This window comes from Pseudomyrmex gracilis, unplaced genomic scaffold, assembly GCF_002006095.1.
Source record: "Pseudomyrmex gracilis isolate BER0280 unplaced genomic scaffold, ASM200609v1 scaffold_309, whole genome shotgun sequence".
Classification (NCBI taxonomy): Eukaryota; Metazoa; Arthropoda; class Insecta; order Hymenoptera; family Formicidae; genus Pseudomyrmex; species Pseudomyrmex gracilis.
Window position 1 is genome coordinate 139,497 of NW_018020893.1, and position 25,312 is coordinate 164,808.

General features: G+C 36.4%; 2 protein-coding genes across 2 annotated transcripts; one reads left to right on the plus strand and one right to left on the minus strand.

Annotated features, from left to right (window-relative positions):
- Positions 1 to 1,056: 1,056 nt before the first annotated feature.
- Positions 1,057 to 10,132, minus strand: LOC109859964. Its single transcript, XM_020438731.1, has 21 exons — positions 9,541 to 10,132; positions 9,184 to 9,396; positions 8,754 to 8,979; positions 8,456 to 8,523; positions 8,264 to 8,381; positions 7,973 to 8,074; positions 7,710 to 7,822; positions 6,206 to 6,498; positions 5,918 to 5,999; positions 5,530 to 5,820; positions 4,799 to 4,955; positions 4,496 to 4,596; positions 4,201 to 4,329; positions 3,909 to 4,134; positions 3,657 to 3,835; positions 3,300 to 3,537; positions 3,057 to 3,191; positions 2,458 to 2,793; positions 2,297 to 2,345; positions 1,942 to 2,178; positions 1,057 to 1,671 (listed from the first exon to the last, which is right to left on the minus strand). The coding sequence occupies exons 1-20, from the start codon at positions 9,789 to 9,791 to the stop codon at positions 1,976 to 1,978; spliced, it is 3,510 nt and encodes a 1,169-aa protein (XP_020294320.1). The 5' UTR covers positions 9,792 to 10,132; the 3' UTR covers positions 1,057 to 1,671; positions 1,942 to 1,975.
- An 8,912-nt stretch (positions 10,133 to 19,044) lies between these two features.
- On the plus strand, positions 19,045 to 24,196 carry LOC109859968 (caprin homolog). Its single transcript, XM_020438735.1, has 6 exons — positions 19,045 to 19,231; positions 20,071 to 20,289; positions 20,387 to 20,740; positions 20,861 to 21,610; positions 21,918 to 22,203; positions 22,342 to 24,196. The coding sequence occupies exons 1-6, from the start codon at positions 19,118 to 19,120 to the stop codon at positions 22,560 to 22,562; spliced, it is 1,944 nt and encodes a 647-aa protein (XP_020294324.1). The 5' UTR covers positions 19,045 to 19,117; the 3' UTR covers positions 22,563 to 24,196.
- Positions 24,197 to 25,312: the final 1,116 nt, after the last annotated feature.

Genomic DNA, 25,312 nt, shown 5'->3' on the forward strand with positions numbered 1-25,312 from the left:
AATCATTTTTAATACACATTACATATGAAGCAAACACGCATACACACACATAAACTTACACGCAGCATGTAACTACATAATGCTCATGTTAGTATTACAACGAATAGAATTACCACATTTTCACATATCTTCTTTCTATATTTTCTCGTAACGGAAGGGCGGAAGATCACGCTGTGAAACAGAAAAAAAAAACCAACCTGTAACATTGCTTTTATTATTGAAAGTTAAACGTGCAGGGGATTAAAGCGATTTGCGAAAGAGCTTTCACATAACGTTGTCAATGTCAATGAGGCAGCGGAGAAAATCGTTTTCTAGTACAAATAAATGAGCTGTAATTTAAGTGACTAACACTAACGTCTATCTGTCCTTGAATTTTACATTATAAGATATAATTTTTAAAACACGATTGCTGTCATTACGTTCAGAGTCATGACATATAGAGCATGTCGATAAGTTTCTTCTTTGCTTTGTTCACTTTTTACCGATGATCATCAACTATGTGTTCGATGTTAGCTTAACTCCCATCTCCCCTGTAAAATTTATTCTAACAAATGCATTTCGTACACATATATGTATAAGTCCAACTACATGTCTCATTGTTGCACTTCCTTCAAATAAGCAGTTATCTTTATTTTCGGCAAAAATATATGCGTATGTGTAAATATATGTGTAAATTGTGGCGACTTTTTAACGAAGGTGGAAATATTTCGCATGAATATTATACATGTGTATGGTCTTTTTAAGTTTTCCTTTTTATAAGCGATACGCGCGATATCGTATGAATATCTGTATTGACTCTCTATATATATACATATATATATACATATACATATATATATGTATATGTACATAAGCCTTTCTATATCTTTAAGACTTTACTATGATGGGAATCAAATGAGACGCGCAGACATTCGCCGCAATCAGTCGTTTCTCATGTAAATATTAATAAAAATATATCACGTTAAAAAAAAGAACAAATCACCGATCATAATGTGTTGAATATATTTCGCACTAATTCTTATTCTTAAAACTAACGTAAAAGAAATATATATATATATATATATATAGTAGGCGCAATTCGTGGTCGAGACGGCCGAGGGAATCCAGTCGCGATTTTGACCGACTCGATGTACTGGTTGCGACACGGAACGATAAGATTTGAAGAAAAAAAACCGAAAAAAAAAGGGAGGAAAAGAAGCCGAGGAGCGCCAAGCGCCTGTAGCGCAGCGATAAAACGCTACGATAAAACGATGTGGACGCGATATATCACGAACGAGGCAAACAAGAACAGCATTCTACAAATTGTTCATAAATTATTTTTTATCATGTGAATACACAGAATATATATATCAGCAATAAAAATTGTTATACATATTATAGACTGGCGTACATACGTATGATCATTTTACAATACGCAGAGAAAGAGAGAGAAAGAATGTGTGCGCGTATGTGTGTGTGTATGTGTGAAAAAGAGATGTGTACCACTCCCATTTATTCTTACGTGACGTGTACATGTTTCACTCATCTATATTGTACATATTTATATATGTGGCACTTTAAATAACAAATCGATCCATTGTTGATTTTTACATTACTGTTTTCTATCTTGAAATGGCTCACACACAACACCGAAACACGTGTCCTGAGATTCGTTGAATTTCCACTCGAGTTCTATCCAGAAAAAAAAACTGATAGAAATTATTCTCCTCTCTCCCCAAGAACAACGTTTTTTTTGTATAAGAATAAATTTAACAGAAAACTTTTATCATTTTTTTAATAATATTATTTTGTATTTTAAATTTCTTTGATATGTGTTTCTCTTATTCTCCAGAAAATATCTGTTTTATCTTTTCATTATTGAGTAGCAATTTTCTAGAGAACAAATTTTTGTTTTACACATTTTATGTAGAATTACAACATGCACAATCGATCGGAACTTACTTGAGCAGCAAGATTTCGAGGGTTTATCTGGTCTTCAAGATTTCGAGGATTTTAAAGAATGGCAAGATTCTCTTCTTTCAATCGTGTGCAGGCGCACGGAATTTGATAACGTTCTAGCAACGTGAGCTTTTGTTACACGACCTCTTTGACCGTTACAGTTCATTTCCACCATCCACAATTTTCGCGGTATTTTTGGACGAACGTAGACGAGCGCTTCGTTACACGTTAACCACACGTCTAAATAAAATAAAATCGTGTAAAAATAAAGTATTTGTTGAATATTATATATTTATAAAATAGTAGACAATTCTTTTGTTCGAAGTAAGACACATTAGATGTAATTGTTACAACTCACTTTTGTTCAAGATGGACGTGCGTGTACGTTTATGTTCCACTGCGTTGTGCTAAAAAAGAGACAAAAAATGTGTCGTTTATTATTATAATCTAATAAATGTAATAAACGGTAAATTGTAATCGTTCAATTTTCACGAAATAAGAAGAGTCGGCAGACATTACTTCGTAATGACGTCTCAGATAATATTGGTCTGGATGCATAGTGTCGAAAAGGTTTTGGCGATGATGAAGGGATTTGTGCGCGAAACAAATGTGCTCCGCGTTCGTGTGTAGCCCCAACCGACCGTACGTCCCATACTTCTTCTCGTCGGCGGGTCGTAGCGTGCCGTTTCTCTTCATCGCCAAATATATCTGCTCGATTACGCCGCAGCTCTTGATGAGAAAATCCCTCTGCGCCAGAGCCGCCACTCGCTCTTTCTCCTCAGACTCGGATATGATTTCGGCCTCGAAAGAGTGCAGGGCGTTGGCAGGACGTCCCTGCGAATCCTGTTTATTGATCTGCGAAAAAGAGAGGATGATAACAAACCGTGTTCATTTTTTTTACCTCTCTTTCCGACGACGAGAGAAACTTCTATCTTCATTATAACAACTTGTTATAACTTTGTAAATTTTTACACGTCGCACTCTTTTAATGAACGATAATTATCTCGTTCCAATATAAATTTTACCAATAGTTTCTTTACGACGACGTAAAATGACGAATCTTCTTTGTGTGAGCGGCACACTTAATAAACGAATTAATTGTTTTAATTGTACTTAACGATCTTTCTCAACACGCCCGCAGATTTGGATTTCTCATGCGAATGTTTTAGCGTGCTCGAATTTTCCGAACATAATTTCGGCTCGTTGCTCTTGCCGATTAATCTCTTCCGGTCTTCCCATTTATTTGCTCTCAGCTGAAATACAATTATGTTATTGTGCGGATCGATCGGAAAGGATTAGCGAAACGTTGTTTTCTCGTTCGATCCGAGAGGATTGAATCAAAAAAATGAGGTAAAATTCACCTCGATCTCCTCCCTCTCGATTCTCGACGCTTCTTCGCGCTTTCTCGACGCCACCGTGTCTTGGAAAACAGAGAGCGCGTTCTGTGTGAAGAAAGGCTGATATTTATCCCCGTCAAGACATGGATAAATTCTTCGGAAATTGCCCATATGGTCGTCTTCCCACCGGAACTGTCTCTGCATATAGTTGTTCTCGCTCTTCTCGAGTTTTGTCGGAGCTGTCGCGTCGTTGATTTGTGCTCTGCGCGAGATAAGTAAACAACACGTCAATGTATCATCATCTACGTATTATCTACATTGAATTTTTTGCATTAGAAATATTAGATTTAGAGTCTTAATCCTGAATCAATGCGCATTCACATTTCTTTGTTGTTCGTGCTTTGAAGAAGTCGGTCCCTGATCCGTTTCCTGTCTTCTTCCATTATTTTTTTCTTATCGCACTGCTGAAAATTTAACATGTCGAAAGTGTCCATCAGCAATCCTTCTTTCACGTCTTTATCGATTTGCGCGTCCGTGTGAAAGCTCGGCGAGTGATTTACCTAAATTCATCAAATGTATCTTTTATATTTTCTCCGAAATTTTGTTTTACGGTAACTTTCGTCTAATGTTTACTTCGAGGAGATAAGGTTTGAGTTTCCAGTCAAGCAGAATGTCGAATCCAAGAAGCTCGAAGCACGCGTACGTTTTGTCGTGCGTCGGAAAGCAGGCGTGATAACTGTGTTTCAATACAGGATACGCCGCGAGCACGGTTTTAATTATTATTCCGTCGATCTCGTCCCACAGTTCCTTCACGTCGATTTTTCTCGCTTCGAACCATTTGTTCAACGTTGATATTTTTCTGTAAAACACAAAATCGCGCTAATTTATCGCTTTTTATTACATACATTACGTGGGATAAACAAACCTCTTACTACCAATCTCGTCGTCGATGTTGTACATTCGACTGTGTTTATTAACGGAATAGTTCGTCAAGTGCATGAAGATGTTGGAATGGTTGTGACCGTTCGGTTCTTTATACTTGCTCGTTGCGAATCTAAAAAAAGAAATATCTTTTCATTTTTTCTGTTAACTAGAAATTTTTATAAATAAACTGATGTGCATTTTTTATAACACATGTATATTTAAAAATATGTATATATATATATATCGAGTTGTCAATATGTTTATAATAAAACATGCTATCGTGGTGCATTTTGTACCTTGCGAGTCCTTCGTTGTACACGAAGATCCTGAGAGGATCGCATGACGTGATTAGTGCGTAAATACGCAGATCAAATTTGTATCCGTCTATTAAAAAAGGCTAAGGAAAGTGGTAAGAAAAGGACTGTATACATCTTGTATATATATATATATGAGCATTGATTTTTCTTAATTAACAATTAATAGAGAATTTTTAGAGGCTCTGAAGTTTCTAAACTAGAAATATATGTACAGACGGTCATAAGAGTCGTTCGCTTATTTTCTTAATTACGCAGAAAACAAAAATAATATACGTTTCGTACCCTTGCGATGTACACCTGACAGATCATGCGTTCGCTCAGGTTGATATCTTTCAGGTATTTTGTGAGATAAATGCCGCGCCCTTGGCAGCCGGTGTCCGGTTTGATAATGAAAGTTTTAGACTTCCGCGACTTGGCGTAAGACATCGCGTCGCCGTGACTGGAATCCGAAATCTAAGGTTTCCGATCTTGCTTACAAGCTCTCATTTTAACGTTCGGGAAATATTGATTATTTTTTTATCGCCATAACGGCGCGAATGGGATTTACGACCGGTTAGGTAGAAATCCGAGAACGGTCATATTCGAAGAAGCAAAACAAGATAAGTTGTAAAATAGATACGGAGGTTTTTGATCGCACAACTGACAGCGAGCGAAAGAAGAAAGATATATATGTATGCATATATGCGCGAGTCAGTGTTGAATTACAGTAATTTTCTTTTCTTCATGATTATCGCTATTAAAAAATATACGTAAACGTTTATCATCTTAAATTAGATGACAAAAGCGATAACACGTAGAAAACAATCTTTGTCAATTATTTAGTAATATCAATTTTTTGTAAAAAAAAAAAAAAGACAGGTGAAATATATAAAAGATATAATACGTAGATAAATATTTCATAACAAGAATTTAATAAAAATATTTTATAAAAAAACTTTAATGATTTTTTAACGGGTAACTAACTCCAATGATAAATAATTATATTCTACATGTGTGCACACATTATAGCTTACTCCGCGGGAAAACACCAGGTTTTCGGGAAAAAGTTGTAATCCCTCGGAAATAGTCTCTGCATACGACTGAGATTACGAGCGAGCAGATCCTTTCTGCATATCTCCGTCATCCCGGGAAAATGATTGACTTTCTGGAACCTTTTCATGTCCTTGGCACGGTCTAAGCTGACGCTCATGTCGGTCCAATAAAGATCCCAGCTACTGTCCTCCGTAACTTCCCTCATCCCGAATCGCGCGGCCACGCGTCTAACAACGTCGTACTTGCAGTTCGCAGTGCAGATCATTAGAAACCTTTGTATTTTTTTTTTTTTTTTAATTGGAGAAGAGTCACTTTCAGTTCTCAAACATAGATTACACGGGAAGAAGGTAGAAATCTCTCTCTATATACCTGCGCTTTTTCTTCTTTTTAGTTTGCGATGTCCCATCCGTGTTATCTTTGCGCCATTCTGAATCGCTCTCGTGTAACGCGTCTAGAAATGGTTTTTATTTTTGCAAGATAATAGCTTAAAAACATATTGAGAAAGAGAAAAGTGAGAGAAAGATAAGTACAAACTTAAAAACTTAAACTAAAATTTAAGTTTATCGTTTTAATAAGAATTTCTGAATTTTTGAAAATGTTTCTTATTGAAATGTCGCGTATCGAACAATAGAAAAGATTTTAGAATTGAATCAATACCAATATTATTGCCCTTGTCAGCAGTAATCCTCCAGTGATACGGTTCGGAATCATGCTTGGCAACACCTATCTTGTCGCACAGTGAGACGTTCGTGGAATCGTCGGTGGAGATAAATTTCCGATCTTGAAACGCGTAGCTCACAGACTTGCACAGTCGCTTCTTGAATCCCGTGTTGAACTCACCGATCGTCGCACTCTCGTTTCTGGAATTATCATCTTTAGAATCGTGCAATATCATGAGCGAGCGCTTATCTCTGTACTTGACGAAGATCATGACAAACGTAGGTTTCCATTATTCGATTATTTCGATCGCGCCGTCACTGCGCGCGCGATGTATGTCCATTAATTCAGCGTCAGTGTCACTTCTCGAATATCTTTCACATTTGCCGCATAATCGCGATAAATAACTATCGATCGATAGGTAACTTCCTCTGTCAATTGTACTCGAACAGTTGACGAAGTTAAACCTCGAAATTTTTTCTCATCATATAATATAATGCATATTTGCGTCAAAATTTATTATCTGTGCTATTTTCAAAAACATCTGTTACTAATCTAAAATATGTCGTTTAAAAAACCGTCTGCAATATTTAAATTAGTAATTATCATACATTTGAAAAGAATTCGAAACTTAATTACTATATTATGATTTTATTTGTTAAATTGATATAACAAACAGAGAAGTGAGAGAAACATCTAATATGTATTTTTTTTAAACAATTTTTCTAAATCAATTTCAAATTAAATAAAACATATAACGCTCCGCATATACAGCCTTTTGTAGTTTGCATACCTCTCGATGTCAATATTTCCCGTCTAATCTCGATGGCAATAAGACGCCAACTGCTTTCCGCGATTAAAAACTCGCGAGTGATATAGATCGTACTGCGACCGGGGAGCGAGAGAGAGAAACACGCGTCGGCGACGTTTAGCTTGACGCGACTAACTGCGGCACGATCTACATGTAAAGTATCTTAGTAGCTAGTTTGGTGCTTTAATTACAGTCGACGACCATATTTAGAAATTGTACGTTTGTTACGAAGTAATCACGACACGAAACTTTAAATAGGTTGCTGCGCTTCGCGCGCGGATCGAACTCTCGCGCGCTGCTTATACGCTCGTTTCTTGACGTTTAATTACGTTTCTCGACTTCTTTTTCCCGTTATTATGCGAAACAGGAAGGTCTAGATTTTATAGTCGCAAAGATATCGATCAGACTTTAAATATATACGAGCGATATGAATCGAGACGAGTATCCCATATAGTTGAAATTCATCTCCCAGCAATTTAAAAGAAAAGTTAATCTAAATTTAATTGTGATCTAAATTTTTATCTGAAAACTAAAATATGAAGAGAGATAATATAGAGAATGATATTTCTAGCAGCGCGATTATATTCGTTCGGCACAAAAAACCCAGGATTGAGCAAGGTTGAATGTCGCGACTGTGCGGGCATAAAAATATAACAAAGGATAAAAAGTTTATTCTGTCCCCGGCGGAGTTACAGTTTGGAGTTTAATTCGGGTACTTTCAACTTTCTTATCATCTCGACGACGTCTATGGCGCAGCCCCAGCACAACGTCACGCCACTTCCGCCGTGGCCGTAATTGTGTATCACCTGAGGTAGAAAACACGAAATGCAAATTATAAGAAGCGACCGTGTTAGAACCGAATCGTGTTCGAATGAAGTTTCGTGTGTGTTCAATCGTGTAGTTTACCGTGTCGTTATTGATGTAATTCAGTTAACCAATATTTTGCGGCAATTTACCTTGAACTCCTTCCCCATAGGCGAGATGAGACTTTCGCTTTCCAGACGAACTCGCGGTCGTCCTGGTCGGAGACCCACCCATTGGCGAATTATTTGACTTTTCTGCGCAGCCAAAATTATTATTAGAATAAAAATGATTATTAGATTTGTTATTAGAATAAAAATAAATTTAACAGAGCGCGTAACTGTGATTTTAAAAGGAACTAATGTAAAAATATAATTAGCGCGCATTGATTCTGATTCTTTTTTTACGATCAATTTAATAATATGTCGTATCTATCATATCAGAACCTTTAAGGAAGGCATCATGCGACAGCATCCATCATAAATGTGTTTCGAGTCTTCCTCTCGTACGGAACAGTCGAAGTCATTTTCCTGATGCGTACCGCCCAATACAACGGTGTGGACGCTAAGCAGATATAAAAAAAAATTATTATTATTATTGTTGTAAACAATGCAATGCATCAGTAAGGTTTGCTTTACTTGGGGATAATATAATTGCAGTCGTCGTCGTCCACTAGAAAACAGTGCATCACCCACGGTGCTTTCACCTTTAACAGATTCGTTAATTTTTGTTATTCAAACGTCATATAACAAAGCGCGAAGACATTTTTGAATAAATTGCATTATAAAAAGTTGAGTATTTTCACGCCAATTGCTATTAGAATTTTTTATGCAACATCATAAAAAATAATTCTGAATCTCTTTTTTGAGAAAGAAAGAAGAGAAAGAGACAGGAATATTAATATTCGCAATATAAATTACAGATAATGTCAATTACCTTGTATACCTGACCTCTGATAGGTGTCACCGTTTTATCCGCGACGAGCTCTCGTGCGCCGAGACCGCTGCAATTTATTATTAAATCGTATCCTTCGTCGGCTAACTCGTGCAGCGCTTTAATCTTTCTCTTTTCCATTTCTCCGCCCGAAGCAGCGAACTTTTCCATAAGCCACGGTAATAACAGAAACGGCTCGGCAGTATAAGTTATACAATGCCAACCTTGTCTGAAATTGTCAGTTGAAAATATCTAGAGAAATGACTGCAATAAGTTACGTAAAAAAGAAAGAATTCTAAAAATCAATTCTTATGAATGCATAGCTCGCTCAAAAGAAAAAAACACTTCTACGCTATTAATTATTTTATATTCGCATTCGTTTAATTTCAAATGATTAACAATCTCTATTGAAACAATTGTTACGACAACATACTTGTAATTGGACTTGTGCTCTTCGTTAAAAAGTCGCAATCTTTTTTCACTAAGCTTCTGAATGCCGTAAACAATCTTCGCCCATTCGGGATTGATATCATCCTTGTTATCGCTGATTACGCGAGTTACAGGCATCAAACAAACGCCCGTTTTCGATGACAATCCGGCTTTCCACAACTGTTCGAACCAACGATGCGTTCGGCCAGACCATCGGCTAAATAATTCACAATTAAGCTTTTACAAATAAATTATAATTTTTTTGATTTGTACGATACAATTAATTTTGTGAAAGATTCCTGGAATTTTCAACGCGATTTCATTCCCGGTACTTCCCGCGGTACAGAGTGATATTGCTCACGTTATATCCTCGACAGGTGTATCTCCGAGAAGAAAAGGACTCCATAGACCGGCACTTCCGTCGCCGGTCGTGTCAGGTGAAAACGCTTCGGCGAAGATCTTCACATCGTAACTCGGAAAAGCACTTTTCACTGCAAGTGCGCTCGTTACTCCTATTACACCGGCACCCACGACTGCCACGCGCATTTTCTCCTTCGCTATTCTACAACGATTGACGACACTTTCAACGGTATGCGAGATATCGGAACGCATATAAGCGTTTCGATCTCATACGCGATAACGACGATCTCGAGATTACTGACGCCAATCAGGGTCGTATTTATTCATAGATGTCAGATCGATTTCAAGATGCGTTGAAAGACAAACTTATCTACTTACAAACTTAGGCGTTTGCGAATAATAATGAGGAATAAATGAATATTCACACGAGAGAGAAACGCGGCTTGTTTGACGACTTTATTAAAAACGTGACCACGTCAGAAAATTAAATACGCGGGAGTCGGGCGTCGTTCGCGCGCGTTTCTCGACGAATTCTTCGCGCGAATTGCAGTCGCGGCACACAATCGATGCGTATTAACAACGCGTATGTAAGAAATAAACGCGACGAGGTCGCGAGGATCGATAACCTCGGTGAGTATCGGAAGAAGACTTCTCTGATGCTGCGAAAAATCACGTCGTTAACGATCTTTTTGAAAAGAGCGAACTTATTTGTCAAGTTCGCGCATAAAATATCGTTATCGAACATGCGTCTCTTCTTCCGGTAAACTCTTATTGCTAAGTAAAATGTTCGTACACACAACCGCAACCTCACTTCACTTTGTATTTATTCTTTGCGCTCATTTCAACTACGTATTGGAGTTTCATACTTTTTATATAAAAATTTACCGGAAGTAAGCGAAGTTAAACGGAGTAAAAAGACAATTGTTGAATTTATTCTCCAAAGATTGGCGTACATTTGCGACTCCTTATTTGAGCATAATGCCTCGTAACTACACGGCTGAGTTATGCTAAAATATGGGAAGCGCAAAGAGACAATCACATACACGGGGAGGAGGGTTCTCTTGATCGGGGCATTAGCAGATGATCCCGTCGCACCGTACTGTTAGTAAACGGAGCATAATACTCTTTTGGCGATGCTTTTACAAAGTTCTTACACTCTGTTTACCGACAGCACAGAACGCGCAAACGAAGATGCTGCAACTGGACCGCAAAACACACCGTAGTCGTCATCTTGCGTTCGATCGCGAGCCGATGCGATGGTTAAAATTCACACGCAAATGTAACACTCTTCCTGTTTGCGGGAAGAAAAAAGTGATTTCGATCTCTACGTTTTACGAGGCCCGAGCACTGAATGAACAAGCGCCAAGTATCGTCATGTAGTATATAAGACGGCAAACCGAAGTGCCCGATGACAGTTTATGATACGGAGTATTTATTTACACGGTATGCGAGAGTGCCACAGACATAATATGGCCCGGAAATGCGATAAAGAGTGTCGATGACGTGTTTTCGACGTGTTAATATTCTCGAGAATGTTGATACGTTATTTCAAGTTGTGCCGTTCCGCATTGTTATTGTTCCGCAATCTGAATAAAAATTGTGGCACCTGTGCTGTCCCATTCTTTTGTTTTGTTTGATCGGTAGTATTGGTTTAATACATTCTTGTTCGATTGATTCAGTTGAATGTAAATTCTTCCTAACATATATTGTGTCTAACAAAAACATATTTCTGACACGTTCTGTAACAGACAAAATAACAAAAGCGTACATAAAAAAATAAAAAGAGTATATAAAATTACTTCTGACATATTACTCCATTAGATTTTACTTATTCAAAGATTACGTCACAGAAAGTTATTTTAATAAGAAAAAGTATACTAGGGCAACTCTCTTTTAATATATTAAATTTCGGTGGAGAGAGAAAGAGAGAGAGAGAGAGAGAAAGAAAGAATTCTGCAAGAATATTTTTCAGATAATGCGAAATGTTTTTTATGAGTTGTGCATATTGATATAAAAAGCTGTATGTAAAATCAGAGACGTTACCTCTACAATGGATGATCTAATAATATATCGCGCCGGGGTTTTGCGCTGATGACACAGCTAGCCGGCATTGTCGCCGATGCATCAGGATCGATATGAACATATCCAGTTTATTACCGTGATACACCTGATCACATTCGCGACGATCAATCGGGGTGGTCGAGGAATCGTATACGTTTGCAGCTGCAGCTGCGCAACAGCTCGAGAATCGGTCTCGGATAACATACGCCATACCAACGGGTCAAAAGTATGTCATCCGAAACCGTCATCGGGTTTTATAATCATATAGCGCACCGTACGTACGCCAACGATCTTCCTCGGGGGATTCCTTGAGAAAAAAGCGTGTTTGACGCGTATAATTAATTAAATCCGGAGCACGGTGCACTCTCTGGTTGGGACTCGCAACAATTAATCACCGTGGTGATTAATTTGCCATGATAGAGTATCGCAGTTGAATGAAAACTGATGTGTGAAAGAGGGTGAATCTATTCAACTTGTATATAAAAAATAAAAACTGGATTCCGTCCGATCGATTGCCAAAGTTTCCTTCCGTATTATACCGATGTCTAATAAACTTTTTCGGTAAAAAGTTGCGAACTAAAAACGTTCACATAAATTTTACATCTCTAAATTCTTTGAAATTGTCGATATTATTGTTTTATATTTTGTGAATATATATAATGAATCTAACAAATATTATGTATGATAATATTATGTATCAAATTAATAAACTAAACGTTGATGTACTTGTGAAAAAATTTTTAAATACGCATATACAAACGCGTATGCAAAAGGCTCCACCATCCATCTTCGTTCGCGCATGAGCAGAGATTTCTTCGACAAAAAATGGCGACTCTATGTAAGTAATGCGCTCTATATGCAGCGTGTGGAAACTCGTCGCGAGACCGGCCCGTTGGTCTCGCGGCTTTAGTACAGATCTACGAACCTAGAGGTCCCGAGTTTGAATCCGCCTAAAGAGCCGTCTACAATGGAGAGTTGTAGGCCGTAATAGTAAGAAATTGACCAATCACAGACATAGTACAGAAGAATAATTGATTGTGATTGGTCAATTTCTTACGACTTACGACTTACGACTGTATTGTAGAACAGGTCTAAGGGCTGACCGATATGCGGCACCACTTTCCAGGTTGCCGCGATTAGCGCGCCTTTAGCGGTAGCGTTGGCGAGCAGCCGCGTGCACGCGGGAAGCACGTGGCCGCGAGATAATTCTAGCTGATTCTAGCATTTTTGAGAATTCGGAAAGAGCGAGTGTGCTCGTGCTTCGAAAGATCCGGGGACACTCCTATCGTAGCGGGCGGACCGGATGGTCGCCCAGGAGGAATCGTGTCGTCCGAGCGGAGCGAGCAGCAATTTGGTAACAAGAAGTTGGTATGTGAAATAAAGATATACGTGTTTATTAGCATAGTAAATAATTGCTGTGTTGTGTAAATTATTTAACTTTCTAAGCCTATCGTTGTCGCGATACGCGAGAGTCGTGTCGAGCAAGGTCGAGGTGCCCTTGGCTTTTATTATTTGTCGACTTGATATTGTGTCGGTGATTGCTGTGGCTCGAAAGTGAGTTCAAGCACATCAAATTGGGTTTCTCTATCTCGTTGTTATTATATCGACGTGTCGGTTACAAGGAAAGAACAAACAGCTTCGACTTTCATGTAATATTTTCTGTTATCATATACTGTTCGAAAGTCGCAAGATATACTTGTTGTGTTGTTCGTCGTTATTATTCCGAATCGAATAAGAACGGAATTATATAAGGTGTTGAAATAAACTAGTTGGTTAAAAATAAAAATTTTAATATCTTACAGATGAAAGATCGAGCCCGCAGCAATGAGAATATCGAACCAATAGAAGCGGTGGCACGCAGCACAATGTCAGATTTAGAAGATTTCAAAGAGAAATTAAAAAAACTGGAATGTTCTGTAAAGTTAGGGAACATTCCTCTTTCTATATACAAATCTTCGGACACTGGAATCCTTGTGTACAATTTAGAACAAGAGGGACCAATTATTACTGGCTATTTTAATATTGGTAATGTATTGACACGTCCATTACTCATATACATATATCTTAGTATTATTTATCGTTTAAGATATTTTCTTTACGAGACACTAGAACAAAAAGAAATACATAAAGTAAAAGTAGTAGTATTTTTTATAAAACATTGTATGACTATGACTAGCTTTATTTTATCAGAGAGAAGACTGAGAGCGGCCATGCCATTTGTTGTTTTTTTGCGACGGTTTCCAGCCGAGTTTCACGCAAAGTGGAACCCGGCGCTGAAAGTAGCGGCTACTAAGTTATACCCTTCGTCGTTATTTATGAATTTTCGAACCGTAGTAAGAAAATGTAAATAATGCTTTCTGTCAGTCAATGTATACCGATTAGAGTCTGCCAAAGAAAGAGTTTGCGTTATCATTTATATGTATTTGTAAAGTGATTATTACGTAACATTCCGACGAAATTACCGGGTATATATAGCAAATTATTTAAGTAAGAGTCTAATTGTAACTCAACATTGGTTTCTTCTTTGCTATTGTAATCTATTTCTTGTATTATTGTTTGTGATATTACTTCCATTATTTTAAGGTCATATAAAAGTTTCTTACATTTTCTAATGGCTTTTTTATAATTTTGTAATTCAATCTATACAAAAAGAAAGGTTTATAAGGACTAGAATTTAAATTTATAATTATTAAAAAATATTTTCTTGCGAAGTAAAATATTAAAACGTTCTATACATTACCTGAAACACCAGAGATATACTCTGGGAACAGCATTTTGCCTTTTCATGAGTACCAATGTATATTCCTTCTTTGTAAAGAATCGATTTTTCCAACTGATATTCTATTATTTTTCTGAATAATTGCACATACCGTCTATTATTTTCAGACCACTCATCATTTTTAATGGGCGAACTATCCATAATAACTTGTAGCTAAATGTAAAAAAATATTTTTTACTATGGTTTACTTATTGTTAGTATTATGTAATATTATGTGTTTTAAAAGACTAAAAAAGAGATACTATAGAAAATAAAAACTATGAAAACAGAAACACGCAAATTCATTTTTACAAATAGAACTGTACATACGTGATTATAATACGATGAACAAGAACGATACTCACATAAAGGAAATTCACATTTACATTATATAAGTAAGTAAAGAATGGCAGTTTTCTAACATCTAGTTTAGGATGTTGCTTGTCCGTTTCCGTGTTGTATGTTTCAATATTATAAAATGTGATGGAATCGGTGCCAGGTATAGGCACACTTGCTAGTACTTCATCAGGCACAGATTTCTAAAGAGATGGTGAAAACAGTAAAAAAGTAAAACAAATGTTAACAAAAAATACTTGATGTATGTACATATAATATAGAATCTAATGTAACTAATGAAAATCAAATTTATTTATTTACATTCATTTCTTCTATAGCTTCCAGCAGTTCTTTTTTTTTTTGCTCTAAACCTTCCTTTCCAAGTTGAGCAATTTGTTTTTGTTTATACAATCTTTCTTCTTTCCGGAAATCCTTGTCTTTTGTACATGCGCCTCTCACAACAATCATCGGTGCATCAACAAAGTATTTTTTAAAAACTTCTAAAAAGTATGTTTGAGGTTTTTTTATTAATTCTTCAAAATGGCGCGTATTTAATCTTTGATCCAACTAAAAACAACCAAGAAAACAAAAAATATACTTTTATAATATAAATTATCTGTTATTACATTATCAAATAAATCAAATAAAGTTTAATAAGCAAGATATCTAAAAACATACCTCAGAGATTTCATTTCCATACATTATGTAATCAAGTATCTGATATGCACATATATCGTGCAAATTTTCATGAAATTGTTGCGACTCAATTACCCTTTTTGTTGATTGTTTTAATTTTTCCATATCTATATTTTTATTTTCATATACCTTGTAAAGCACTTTTTTGAAATTTCCAGCAAATTTGTAAAAATTGCTTGGCGTATTAATGAAGATTAAAGTCAACATCGTAGTTGAATACAGATATGTTCTGTAGTTGATAGAAGTGATGTTTTTGTCATCACATTTTGTTTTTAGTAGACCGCTGTCTACTAAATATTGAAGTAAGAGCAAACATGTGTGATATTTGTAAACATCTTGGCTTTTTGGTCCTTGCCAAGCAATATACATTGTATTAACAATTTTCTCAGAAGTATCTTTAAAAGAAAAAAGAACTTGAATATCTTTATTTTTTTCAAGTTCTTTAAGTTCTTTACCCCACGGTTTTTTAAAACCATCTTTTCTTGGCTACAAATGTGAGATAAAACATATTATAACAGTATTACATTTTTATTAAACACACTATGCTCGAAAGAAAAAACAAGAATAAAACGTGCAAACCGTCAATTTCTTTAACAATATGTATATATATACCTGCAACATTATTTTTTTTTCTAAAGGCAGTAAAGCATCATAAAGTTTCTTATGTTCTACTTTTCCTATTACAACTATAGTTAAGTTTTCAGCTCTGTAAAATTTTTTGTGAAATTGTTTGAGTTTATTATTATTAGTACTTTCACGTAAATTTTTCGTTGTACCTATAATAATACATATAATTAGTACTTGATGTGCACAGCTGCAAAGGCAAAAATAGATTTTAATCATTTATACCATGTATAACTGATGAATATCCAGATTTTGTCGGATAAAATGTTTTCATCAATTTAGTGTACATTATAGTACACGCCTTGTATTCCTCTTTTTGCCAAGCAATATACACTGCATTACCAACAGTTTTACCAGAGGTAATCATACGTGTCTGATATTCGTAAATATTTTGACTTTTTGGTTTTTGCCAAGCAATATACACTGCAACTATAAGTTGGTTTTGGTATATTGGTAATAATTATACACATCATTGAGATCGAGATTACACTCGAATTTAATTTTTGGAGGCCCGATTTAGTTCGCCGATCAAACCGATAAACTCGGTTGAAAGGGACCGGCCCGGAAAAAATCCTCACCTAGCTGGGGTGAGCGGATTCGAACTCGGGACCTTCAGATTCGCAGCCCTGCACTCAGGCCGCGAGACCAGTGGGCCGGTCGTGTTTAAGATATATATGTTAACATATATAATAGATATATATATACAGGGTGTCCCAGAATTGCCGTACAATCTCTCGTAGGCAGGTAGAAGAAGTAAAACTGAGTCGAAAAGTCCTGAACCATTTTTTTCTATTATTTATAATAAAAGAGTAATTATTGAGTAAATCAGGCCAATCAGCGCAGACTTTTAGCCAGGCACACGTCAGTGAGCGCTCACACACACCAGGCGCGCGGCTCACTGACGTGCGTCTGGCTAAAGGTCTGCGCTGATTGGCCTGATTTACTCAATAATTACTCCTTTATTATAAATAATAGAAAAAAATGGTTCAGGACTTTTCGACTCAGTTTTATTCCTTCTACTTGTCTACGGGAGATTGTACGGCAATTCTGGGACACCCTGTATATATAATATATGTTAACATATATAATATATTATATATTATATATGTTAACATATACATGTTTAAGATATATATAAAGACATCTAAAGTAAAAGTAGTACGATTTCCTATATAGTACTTATATAAATTTAAAAACATTGTATAAGAGCTTTGTTTTATATTAGCGACTCAAACAGTTGATGACGACGGTGTGCCCGAAGCGGTAAAACGTCTCATTTTTACTGGCAGCAAGGATCTTCCATATAACAAAATTCTACAAACATTCGCTAAGAAATGTTTAACCATTGACATAACGGCTACTACTTCCAGCGATCGTACAACGTTTAAGCTTAGTACCGCTGTTTAGTACATCGTTTCTTTTGATGATCCCAGTATATCTTGATCATATATTTTATCCACTTCTAAGGGTAAAATTTATTTATTTATTTTTTATGTGTTTAAACCGGTAATGTTGAACAATGACAAAGGATATTTGTTTTCTGGTTGATGTTTAACGTACAAGTTAAAAGAAACTTCTACCATTTGAAATTTTTCCTAGTTTTTTTTATCTAATGTATGAAATTGTTATTTTCTTAATACTTTCGCGTCTTCTAACGTTAGCCTTACCTTACGTTATTTCAAACTGTGTAGGTAAAGACTGAACGTAAACGTGATTTGATATTACTGTAAAATTTATATGTTCATTTGTTTAATAAACATTTATAAGAGTGCGGTCAAAGCCTCGCTGCAAATGTTTTCCCTTACGAAAAAGAATTACTGGCAGTAATATATTGCGGCAGTGGTACGAAAGAATTACTGGCATTCTGTGTAATTGCCAGTAATATTCTCAGCGATTCCTGTAATATCTAATAATATTCTTGCGTGATTGTCAGTAATATTTATATTACTGACTTTATTTATATGTAATCGGCAATAGTTCTTTTTCGTAAGGGTTAAAGCATCGTTCTATCTTTAATTCTCGTTAAATGTAGTGTAAAGCCCCTTGCACAATGGAAGGAATAGCGATAGCGATAGAAATAACACAGTTTTTAACACAGAATTCCAACTCGTCGGAAATTTTATCGCTATTGCTTATTCCGATTTTCTGATCTGCATTGATACACGTGTATTTTTGTATGTTAGATTCCGCTGTTCCTACCTTTATTTTTAAATAAATATAAACTCTTTAAAGCTCCTTGCACAATGAAAGGAATAGCGATAGCGATAGAAATAACAAAAGTTTTAAAGAGTTTATATTTATAAAAATAAAAGTAGGAACAGCGGAATCTAACATACAAAACTACACATGTATCAATGCAGATCAGAAAATCGGAATAAGCAATAGCGAAAATAAAATTTCCGACGAGTTGGAATTCTGTGTTAAAAACTGTGTTATTTCTATCGCTATCGCTATTCCGTCCATTGTGCAAGAGGCTTAAGGACCATCACAAGCTGCGTAATGCACAGCATAAGACCATTTGGACCAATAAGCATCGAGCGTAAAGTCGCCAGAGTGAAGCAATGCTTTTATTGCTTGTCATTGGCATATACTTTCATATTTAAAACGGATTTACAAGAGGAGACCAATCGCAGACAATAAGCGCAAAGCGTTTGCTAATCGCTGAGTTCTGCTTGAACGCAGTCATTATGTCGAGATCAGTTCATTGGTCGAATCGAGATCACTTCACCAATAACATAAGACTTGCCTAATGTCGTTTCTAGTTGTCGCACATGCATGAATATGTTTCAAAATCCTACCTCGGTTGCTAAAATGCTATACTTCACGTCACGTGTGTTATAGTTTTTGATAACCAAGGTAGGATTTTGGAACGTATCCCATCACGCTCGTGAAGTCACCGAACATCGGTTTCTCTGAGAGGATTTCGTCTCCGATTGGTCGATTTCACGCAAATTGCGCCGTTGCAAACGGGTCTTGAACAGGGACGTTGTGCCACATACGGATGCTGATTAATGTTCGGCGATGTTCGTGGCGTCGTCCCGCCGTCTCTTTTTTCCATTCAAGCTAGTTACCATTCCAGTTCGTGTTTGTTGCCCGTGAAGCGATGCCTTCTGTTAACCATAAGTTAGAGAAACAGGCCTCTACGGAGACCGCTGAACCCCTTCGCCAGGCTATCATCGTAATCGAGCACAAGATCAGAAATCTTGAAAAGCGAAAGGTAAGCATGGTGTTGCGGTCGCTCGTATCGTAATTACAGACAAAATTCTATTGTCAAGTCGCGGTGGCTTCCCTACCCGTGCGCTCCGCCATGATTCTCCGACGTGCCATGTGCTCACGTACCTCAATGCATTTTTCCGAGGATTATTTTCCGCGACAATACGCGTATCGAAATCATCCCGTCCGCGTCATACCGATTGTTGTGTCAGCTCGTGGCTCGCGACATCGTTCGGTCGATGACGAACGACAAAATCCCGTTCTTTCTAACGCGCCAATTTACCCTTGCCAACCTCGTTATCATGGCGGTACATTTATCGCTGCGTGCACGGAAGTTTTCTTCTTACACACGCACCCCGCTCGGAAATCCCATCGCCGAATCTCCGTCTTGCGGACGCGTTTAGCGACGTTAATCGCGTTTTCGTTGGAACTATGTGACTTAACACGGAATATCTATGATATTTGTCTCGGTAGTATCGCGATCTACAGAGTCTGACGATTTGATTTCGATAAATATTGCCGCATCGCGAAGCTGTTGCGAGATCGTCGCATTAATTTATGTATGTAGATTATTACAAAAAAATCGCGCGTTCTTGTAAATCAGAACGCAAGATTTCGAATTGCTTTGTTTCGATATTGCGGCGTTCACCGTTACAACTATTTTGCGACACGTTTTTTTTCGCATTTGGTTTTATAATTTATGTTTTATTGTAATTACGTTTTATATATTGTAAATGCGCGCAATGTATATGTGTTTTACGAAAATGTAAGGAACTAAGATAATGTGACTATGTCACAAAAGAAATCAAAAATGAATGTTTCAATATATATTTTTGCATTCAGGGTAAACTCGAGTCATATAGGGATTTACAGAAAACTGGCAAAGAATTGAATCCAGACCAGAAGACAGCGGTGGCCAAATACGATGAGGTGTTGCAGACATTAGATATAACCCGAGATTTGTATAAGCAGATAGTTAATATCGCTAACGATGCTGTTAAACAGCAAAAAAAACTGGCGCGCAAGGAAGCTGTTGAACGTATGCAACAGGACATTTCCAAAGTAAAGATCTGAAATAATATTTTATATATTACTTACAAAATGCACAAGTTTTGAAACATAGAAGTTTTTTAACACAATGATGAATATGATACTTTAGGTAAAAGAGGTTCTTCTTGTCCAACATATCTTGACAAGTATCAGCACTAACGCAGTAAGGGATGATTTTTTTCACGGAAAAAATGGAGCTGTTAAATTATCAGAAGAAGAATTAAAATTTCTTGGCAACTTACATGCTGAAGTTACGATGAAACTTCAACGTGAAGAGGGTGATGTGACTTTTGTTCAGCAAGCTCAAAAAATAGCTGAACATTACGTAGCGATTGTAGATGGAAAACAGAGAGAGATTGTTGGAACGACTTACAACAAATTAAAAGAGATTATTTCAAAAATCAACCAATCAGGCTATTTCGATCAAGTTCGCGAATGCTCGGAAACTGCTCCAGCGGAAGACGTATGTATTAACATCAACACGCATAGTAAGAATACTATACACTCTATGGTTTGAAGTGTGCGCTTTATTTTATTTTGATATATATATATATATATGTTATATTTATATATATATTTGTAGATTCTTGAAACTGTGGCAGAAACAAAACCTAATGATGCACAAACTGCGCAAGAACACAACGAAGAATACAGCAACAACGACAATCGACACATTCCGGAATCTTTGATTCCTATTACGAATTTCCCAGTTCAAGTTGCACCGCTGCCCGTTGTTTCCGGAGCTGCTCCTGTTTCGGGACCTATCCCAGTTGTACCACAACCTATGCCTCCGCACCCAGCCGCTCCAGTAGATACTCCTTATTATACAAACGCTACCAACTTTGTTCCACAACCGCAACAACAGCCAGCTCAGCAATCTCAACAACAACCACCACCTGCGCCCCAAATCAACGATGTCATAGGCACGCCGAACTTCATATTCTTGCAAAAATCTGAACTTGATTCGCCGGACGTCACCCAAGCGCCTATTGTTCCACACATTCCTCCTGCAGTTAATGCACCTATTCCCACGCAAACTTACACAAATCAGAATTTTACGAACGCACCTGTAGGTGTGCCGCAGCAAGTAATATATCAACATCAAGCGCCACAGGAAATGTCTCACATTCCTGGATTCGGAAATCCTAATCCACCACCACCGATCCCGATGCCGCCATCCCACCAACAACCAAATATTCAATATAGTCCACAACACCCGGCGGGTTTTCAACCTCAACAGCCGCAACAAAACGCGGCACAATTGCCACAACAGGGACAGACACAAAACTTCAAAGAACAGACACATCAGCCGGAACCTCAAACATCGACAGAGGTAAGTTTATTGCTTCTTGTTTCAGTAAAATTACAGAGTTTCTTGTGACTTAAGTCGTCGAGGTCAATCTCTCGTGACTCAAAGTCCTCTCCATTTCTTTTACTCTTTGAAAAGAGTTAATACTTGACATGTATATGTAAGGTTATGTGTTCAGCGCGAGTGCATGGTAGTGGGATGGTAGCCCAAGAGAAGAATTTAAATAGTGAGAGTCAACGGACTTAAGTCAAGAGGATTTCTGTTTTAAAGAGCAATTGTTAAAGACACATTATAAATAATAGATAATTCGAATAAATGTAAATTTTATTAGGAAAAAGTCGAGAATGGTCAAAATGAAGCTATTGTAACCACGGAGTCATCGTTGGAACCACAAAATGAATCCGTTGACTGGTGTCAGATGACCGACACTAATGACTGGAATCAATCCGAACAGCAACAGTCGATGCAAGATTCTCAACAAGCAGCACAACAGACATCTCAGCAAGGTTGGGGTGATCAACAACGCGGATACAGAGGACGAGGTGGTAGAAGAAATACTCCTAATAGCTATAATGCTAGAGGCAGGGGTAATTACCAAAACGGACGCAGCGGACAAGGTAAATGAACAGCACGCAATTAAAAACAAGTTGATTAGATTAAGGTATTTAAGATGATTTTTAAAAATATTTGTTTTATAAAGAGATTGATTACAAAGGTAGTCTGTTTAACAGAAAAAAAAACACTGTCTTTTTTAGGCACGTATTATCGCAATGATCAAAATTACCAAAATGGTTATCAGCAACGTTCCTGGGGCAATGACGGAAATAGTGGATTTAATGCTGGCTTCAAGCGTGGAGGTGGCGGCGGACCTAGGGGCGCGCGAACCGAGCGCGGTGGTCGTGGACAGTTTCGCGGTCAGAGGGGAGGTACGCGTGGCGGATACGTGTCACGTGGCAAGCCTCACACGCAGCAATAAGAAGGAAATAAGAACAACGCTAGCTAGCGTGAATGCACAGTAAAACACATTATAAAGATGCTCTACGATCGTAACTCAATTGTCTATTTATGAAAAAGCTTAAGTCGAAACAGTGCATTTGCGTGACGAAAGCGGGATATGAGAAAAGTAAGCAGGTACTGTGCACTATCGCTAAGTATTATTATATATATACATATATATACAATTACTTTTGATATTATCGATTAATTATAAAGCGAATTTAGTAGGTTATGTAAATTTTTCACTGAAAACAAAAAATCGTATAAAAACTTTTTATCTTGCATGTATCAAAGGTAAATTTAACGGGGATAAAGTTTTAGTTTATTGATTTATACATTAGTTTTCTTTTTTCCATTTGTTAATGGAGTAATCAGATATATTACGCGAACTTTTCTATACGATGTGCGAAAGAAAAACGAAATCAGAAAGAATCTTACGTTGGCATTTGTATTGCGACTTGCGACTTAAGATGTTTCTTAAATATGATACATTGAACGAATAAAACTTCGCATTTGAATTTGATGTCTGAATTTAAAGATTACTGTTAATAAAAAAAAAAAAAAAGACACGACAAGATTGTGATACATTAAATTTTGAAACCTACCATACAAGAGTATTATTGTATTATGACAGAAGGCAGGTTTCACAGGGCAACAAAGATCAAGCTGTTTACAAAGATTAGAATAATTTTATTATAAAAAATACAAAAAAAAAATGAGAACTTATTTCATGTAAAGACTACAAGAAACGTATTTAAAGAATAACGTTAAGACGATTATATAAGTAATAGACGATCTGCACGACCATCTCTTTGTCTTGCGGGGTTCATCATGCTCCAAGAGAGGATTTTTTAAGATACCAGAAACAAAGAGGATACAGCGAGCAATGCCTTCGAAAACTGCTAAATAGTCTCTTCACTTCATATTCCGCGTACCTGTATGAGAATTTGAGGTGTAGATAAAGAATTTATCGAGAAAATCAAGTAGTTTCAGAATTGTAAATGATTCACGCGATATGTAAGATCTGTAAAAGACGTTTTTTTTTTTTTTTTTTTTTTTTTTTTTTTTTTTCATATAGGAATGCGTAAATCACTATGTTAATACTTTGAATCGCTGTCGCTTCCTCTTCCGTTTTTCTGTGTGACTGACCAAAATTCTTCAACGCTGACCGCCCAAGTTCATCGGTTGAGTTAAAAGCTCATGGTCAAGCGAAAGAGATAGCAGTGCAATTCTCTTGTTATGTTAATAACACATTACCTGATTTTTTGTATTTGTACGCAAACAAAAAAAAAACAGAAAAATATACAATTATTTTTCAATCGGAGGAAGCGATACATGTGAGGGGTTTTAGCGTATAAGTCGAGTGTACAATTATTGACTATTTAGAGAGAGATAGAAAGAAAGAGAAGGAGAGAAAGAGAAAGAGAGGGTGCGCAGTACGGCGCTAATAAGTCACGTTATACATTGCTGCTAAACACGCGATGAAAACTACCATTTATTGTATTTTGTTTGTACATTTGTGTTTAATCACCTCCTCCTTTATATTGATTACGTTAAACTATTCTATAAATATCTATGAATATATCTTCCAAATAAAGATCTAATTCGACCGTGCTGGACTGGCCTATTTATTATATGATCATCGAAAAGTCAATGGTTTGTGCGAGTTGTGTTTTATGTCACCATAAAATACGATGTATCTCACAAACTTGTGATTTTTCAATGATGGTTTCACCTCAATCTTTTTTATACAAAATTTATTTTATATTTAATATTTTATACAAAATCACGGAAGGATTTAGTAATTGATATAACAAAATTCAAAATAAGATTTCTCACGGTTACCTTATAAGATACGGAATATTTAAGATCCGCTGGAAACAAAAGTTTGAGCAAGCGAAATGTTTGGAACATACCTTCTTGCGTACGATACTACATATAAAATGATATATGCACACCACACGAATAAACCGATACTTCTTAATTCTCTGCATGGGAGAATTTGTATTTTCTAATGACAGAGTTACTAAGTTAATTGTTTGTAGGACGAAATTCAATGCGCTTATATAGCTCTGTGTGTAGGCTATAAGTATACAAATATATATTGCATTTATTATTATTATTATTATTATTATTATTATTATTATTTATGTATGCTCACACTGACTTTCACCACAATGCAGTTAAAACATATGAAACATATACTGTTATAACGATTGTGTATACATATAACGATTTTTCGTATGTATGCGCATAATTTATATAAATAACAAATTTAGAGAAGTATTAATACCAGAGATATACTTTTTGATATGCAGTATCGCTAATAATAAAGGCACTAAGAGATGTATGTTACCATTTAATGACATACAAAAACTTTATTAGGTCAAAATAAGACAAATTACAAAATGTACACGTCACTGTTGAGAATAAATCGTTCTAGAAAAAAATCTCGACGGCAAATATTTTACCATCAAATAATCGAGAGTTTACAGATTCATTAAATTAATAATCATACTTAAGCTGTACAGAACCACCAAGTGATTTTGAAATATATTGTGATTTTGTTTTATAGTATATAGTATTCGTTCTATTTTCAATTTATAAATAATAATAATTGGTATGTGTGTGTGTGTGTGTGTGTGTGTGTGTTGTGTGTACGAGAGCGTGCGCGCGAGTTTTATTTCTTTATGTAATGCAATTTTTTTCTGGTTTATTTTACACGTTGAA

Coding starts and splice junctions, on each gene's coding strand:
- LOC109859964 (XM_020438731.1), bottom strand. CDS start 9,791: ATGCGTTCCGATATCTCGCATACCGTTGAAAGTGTCGTCAATCGTTGT. Junction 4,135..4,200: donor GACGAGATTGGTAGTAAGAG/GTTTGTTTATCC, acceptor TGTGTTTTACAG/AAAAATATCAACGTTGAACA. Junction 3,836..3,908: donor TCAAACCTTATCTCCTCGAA/GTAAACATTAGA, acceptor TGATGAATTTAG/GTAAATCACTCGCCGAGCTT.
- LOC109859968 (XM_020438735.1), top strand. CDS start 19,118: ATGCCTTCTGTTAACCATAAGTTAGAGAAACAGGCCTCTACGGAGACC. Junction 20,290..20,386: donor TGCAACAGGACATTTCCAAA/GTAAAGATCTGA, acceptor ATGATACTTTAG/GTAAAAGAGGTTCTTCTTGT. Junction 20,741..20,860: donor AAACTGCTCCAGCGGAAGAC/GTATGTATTAAC, acceptor ATATATTTGTAG/ATTCTTGAAACTGTGGCAGA.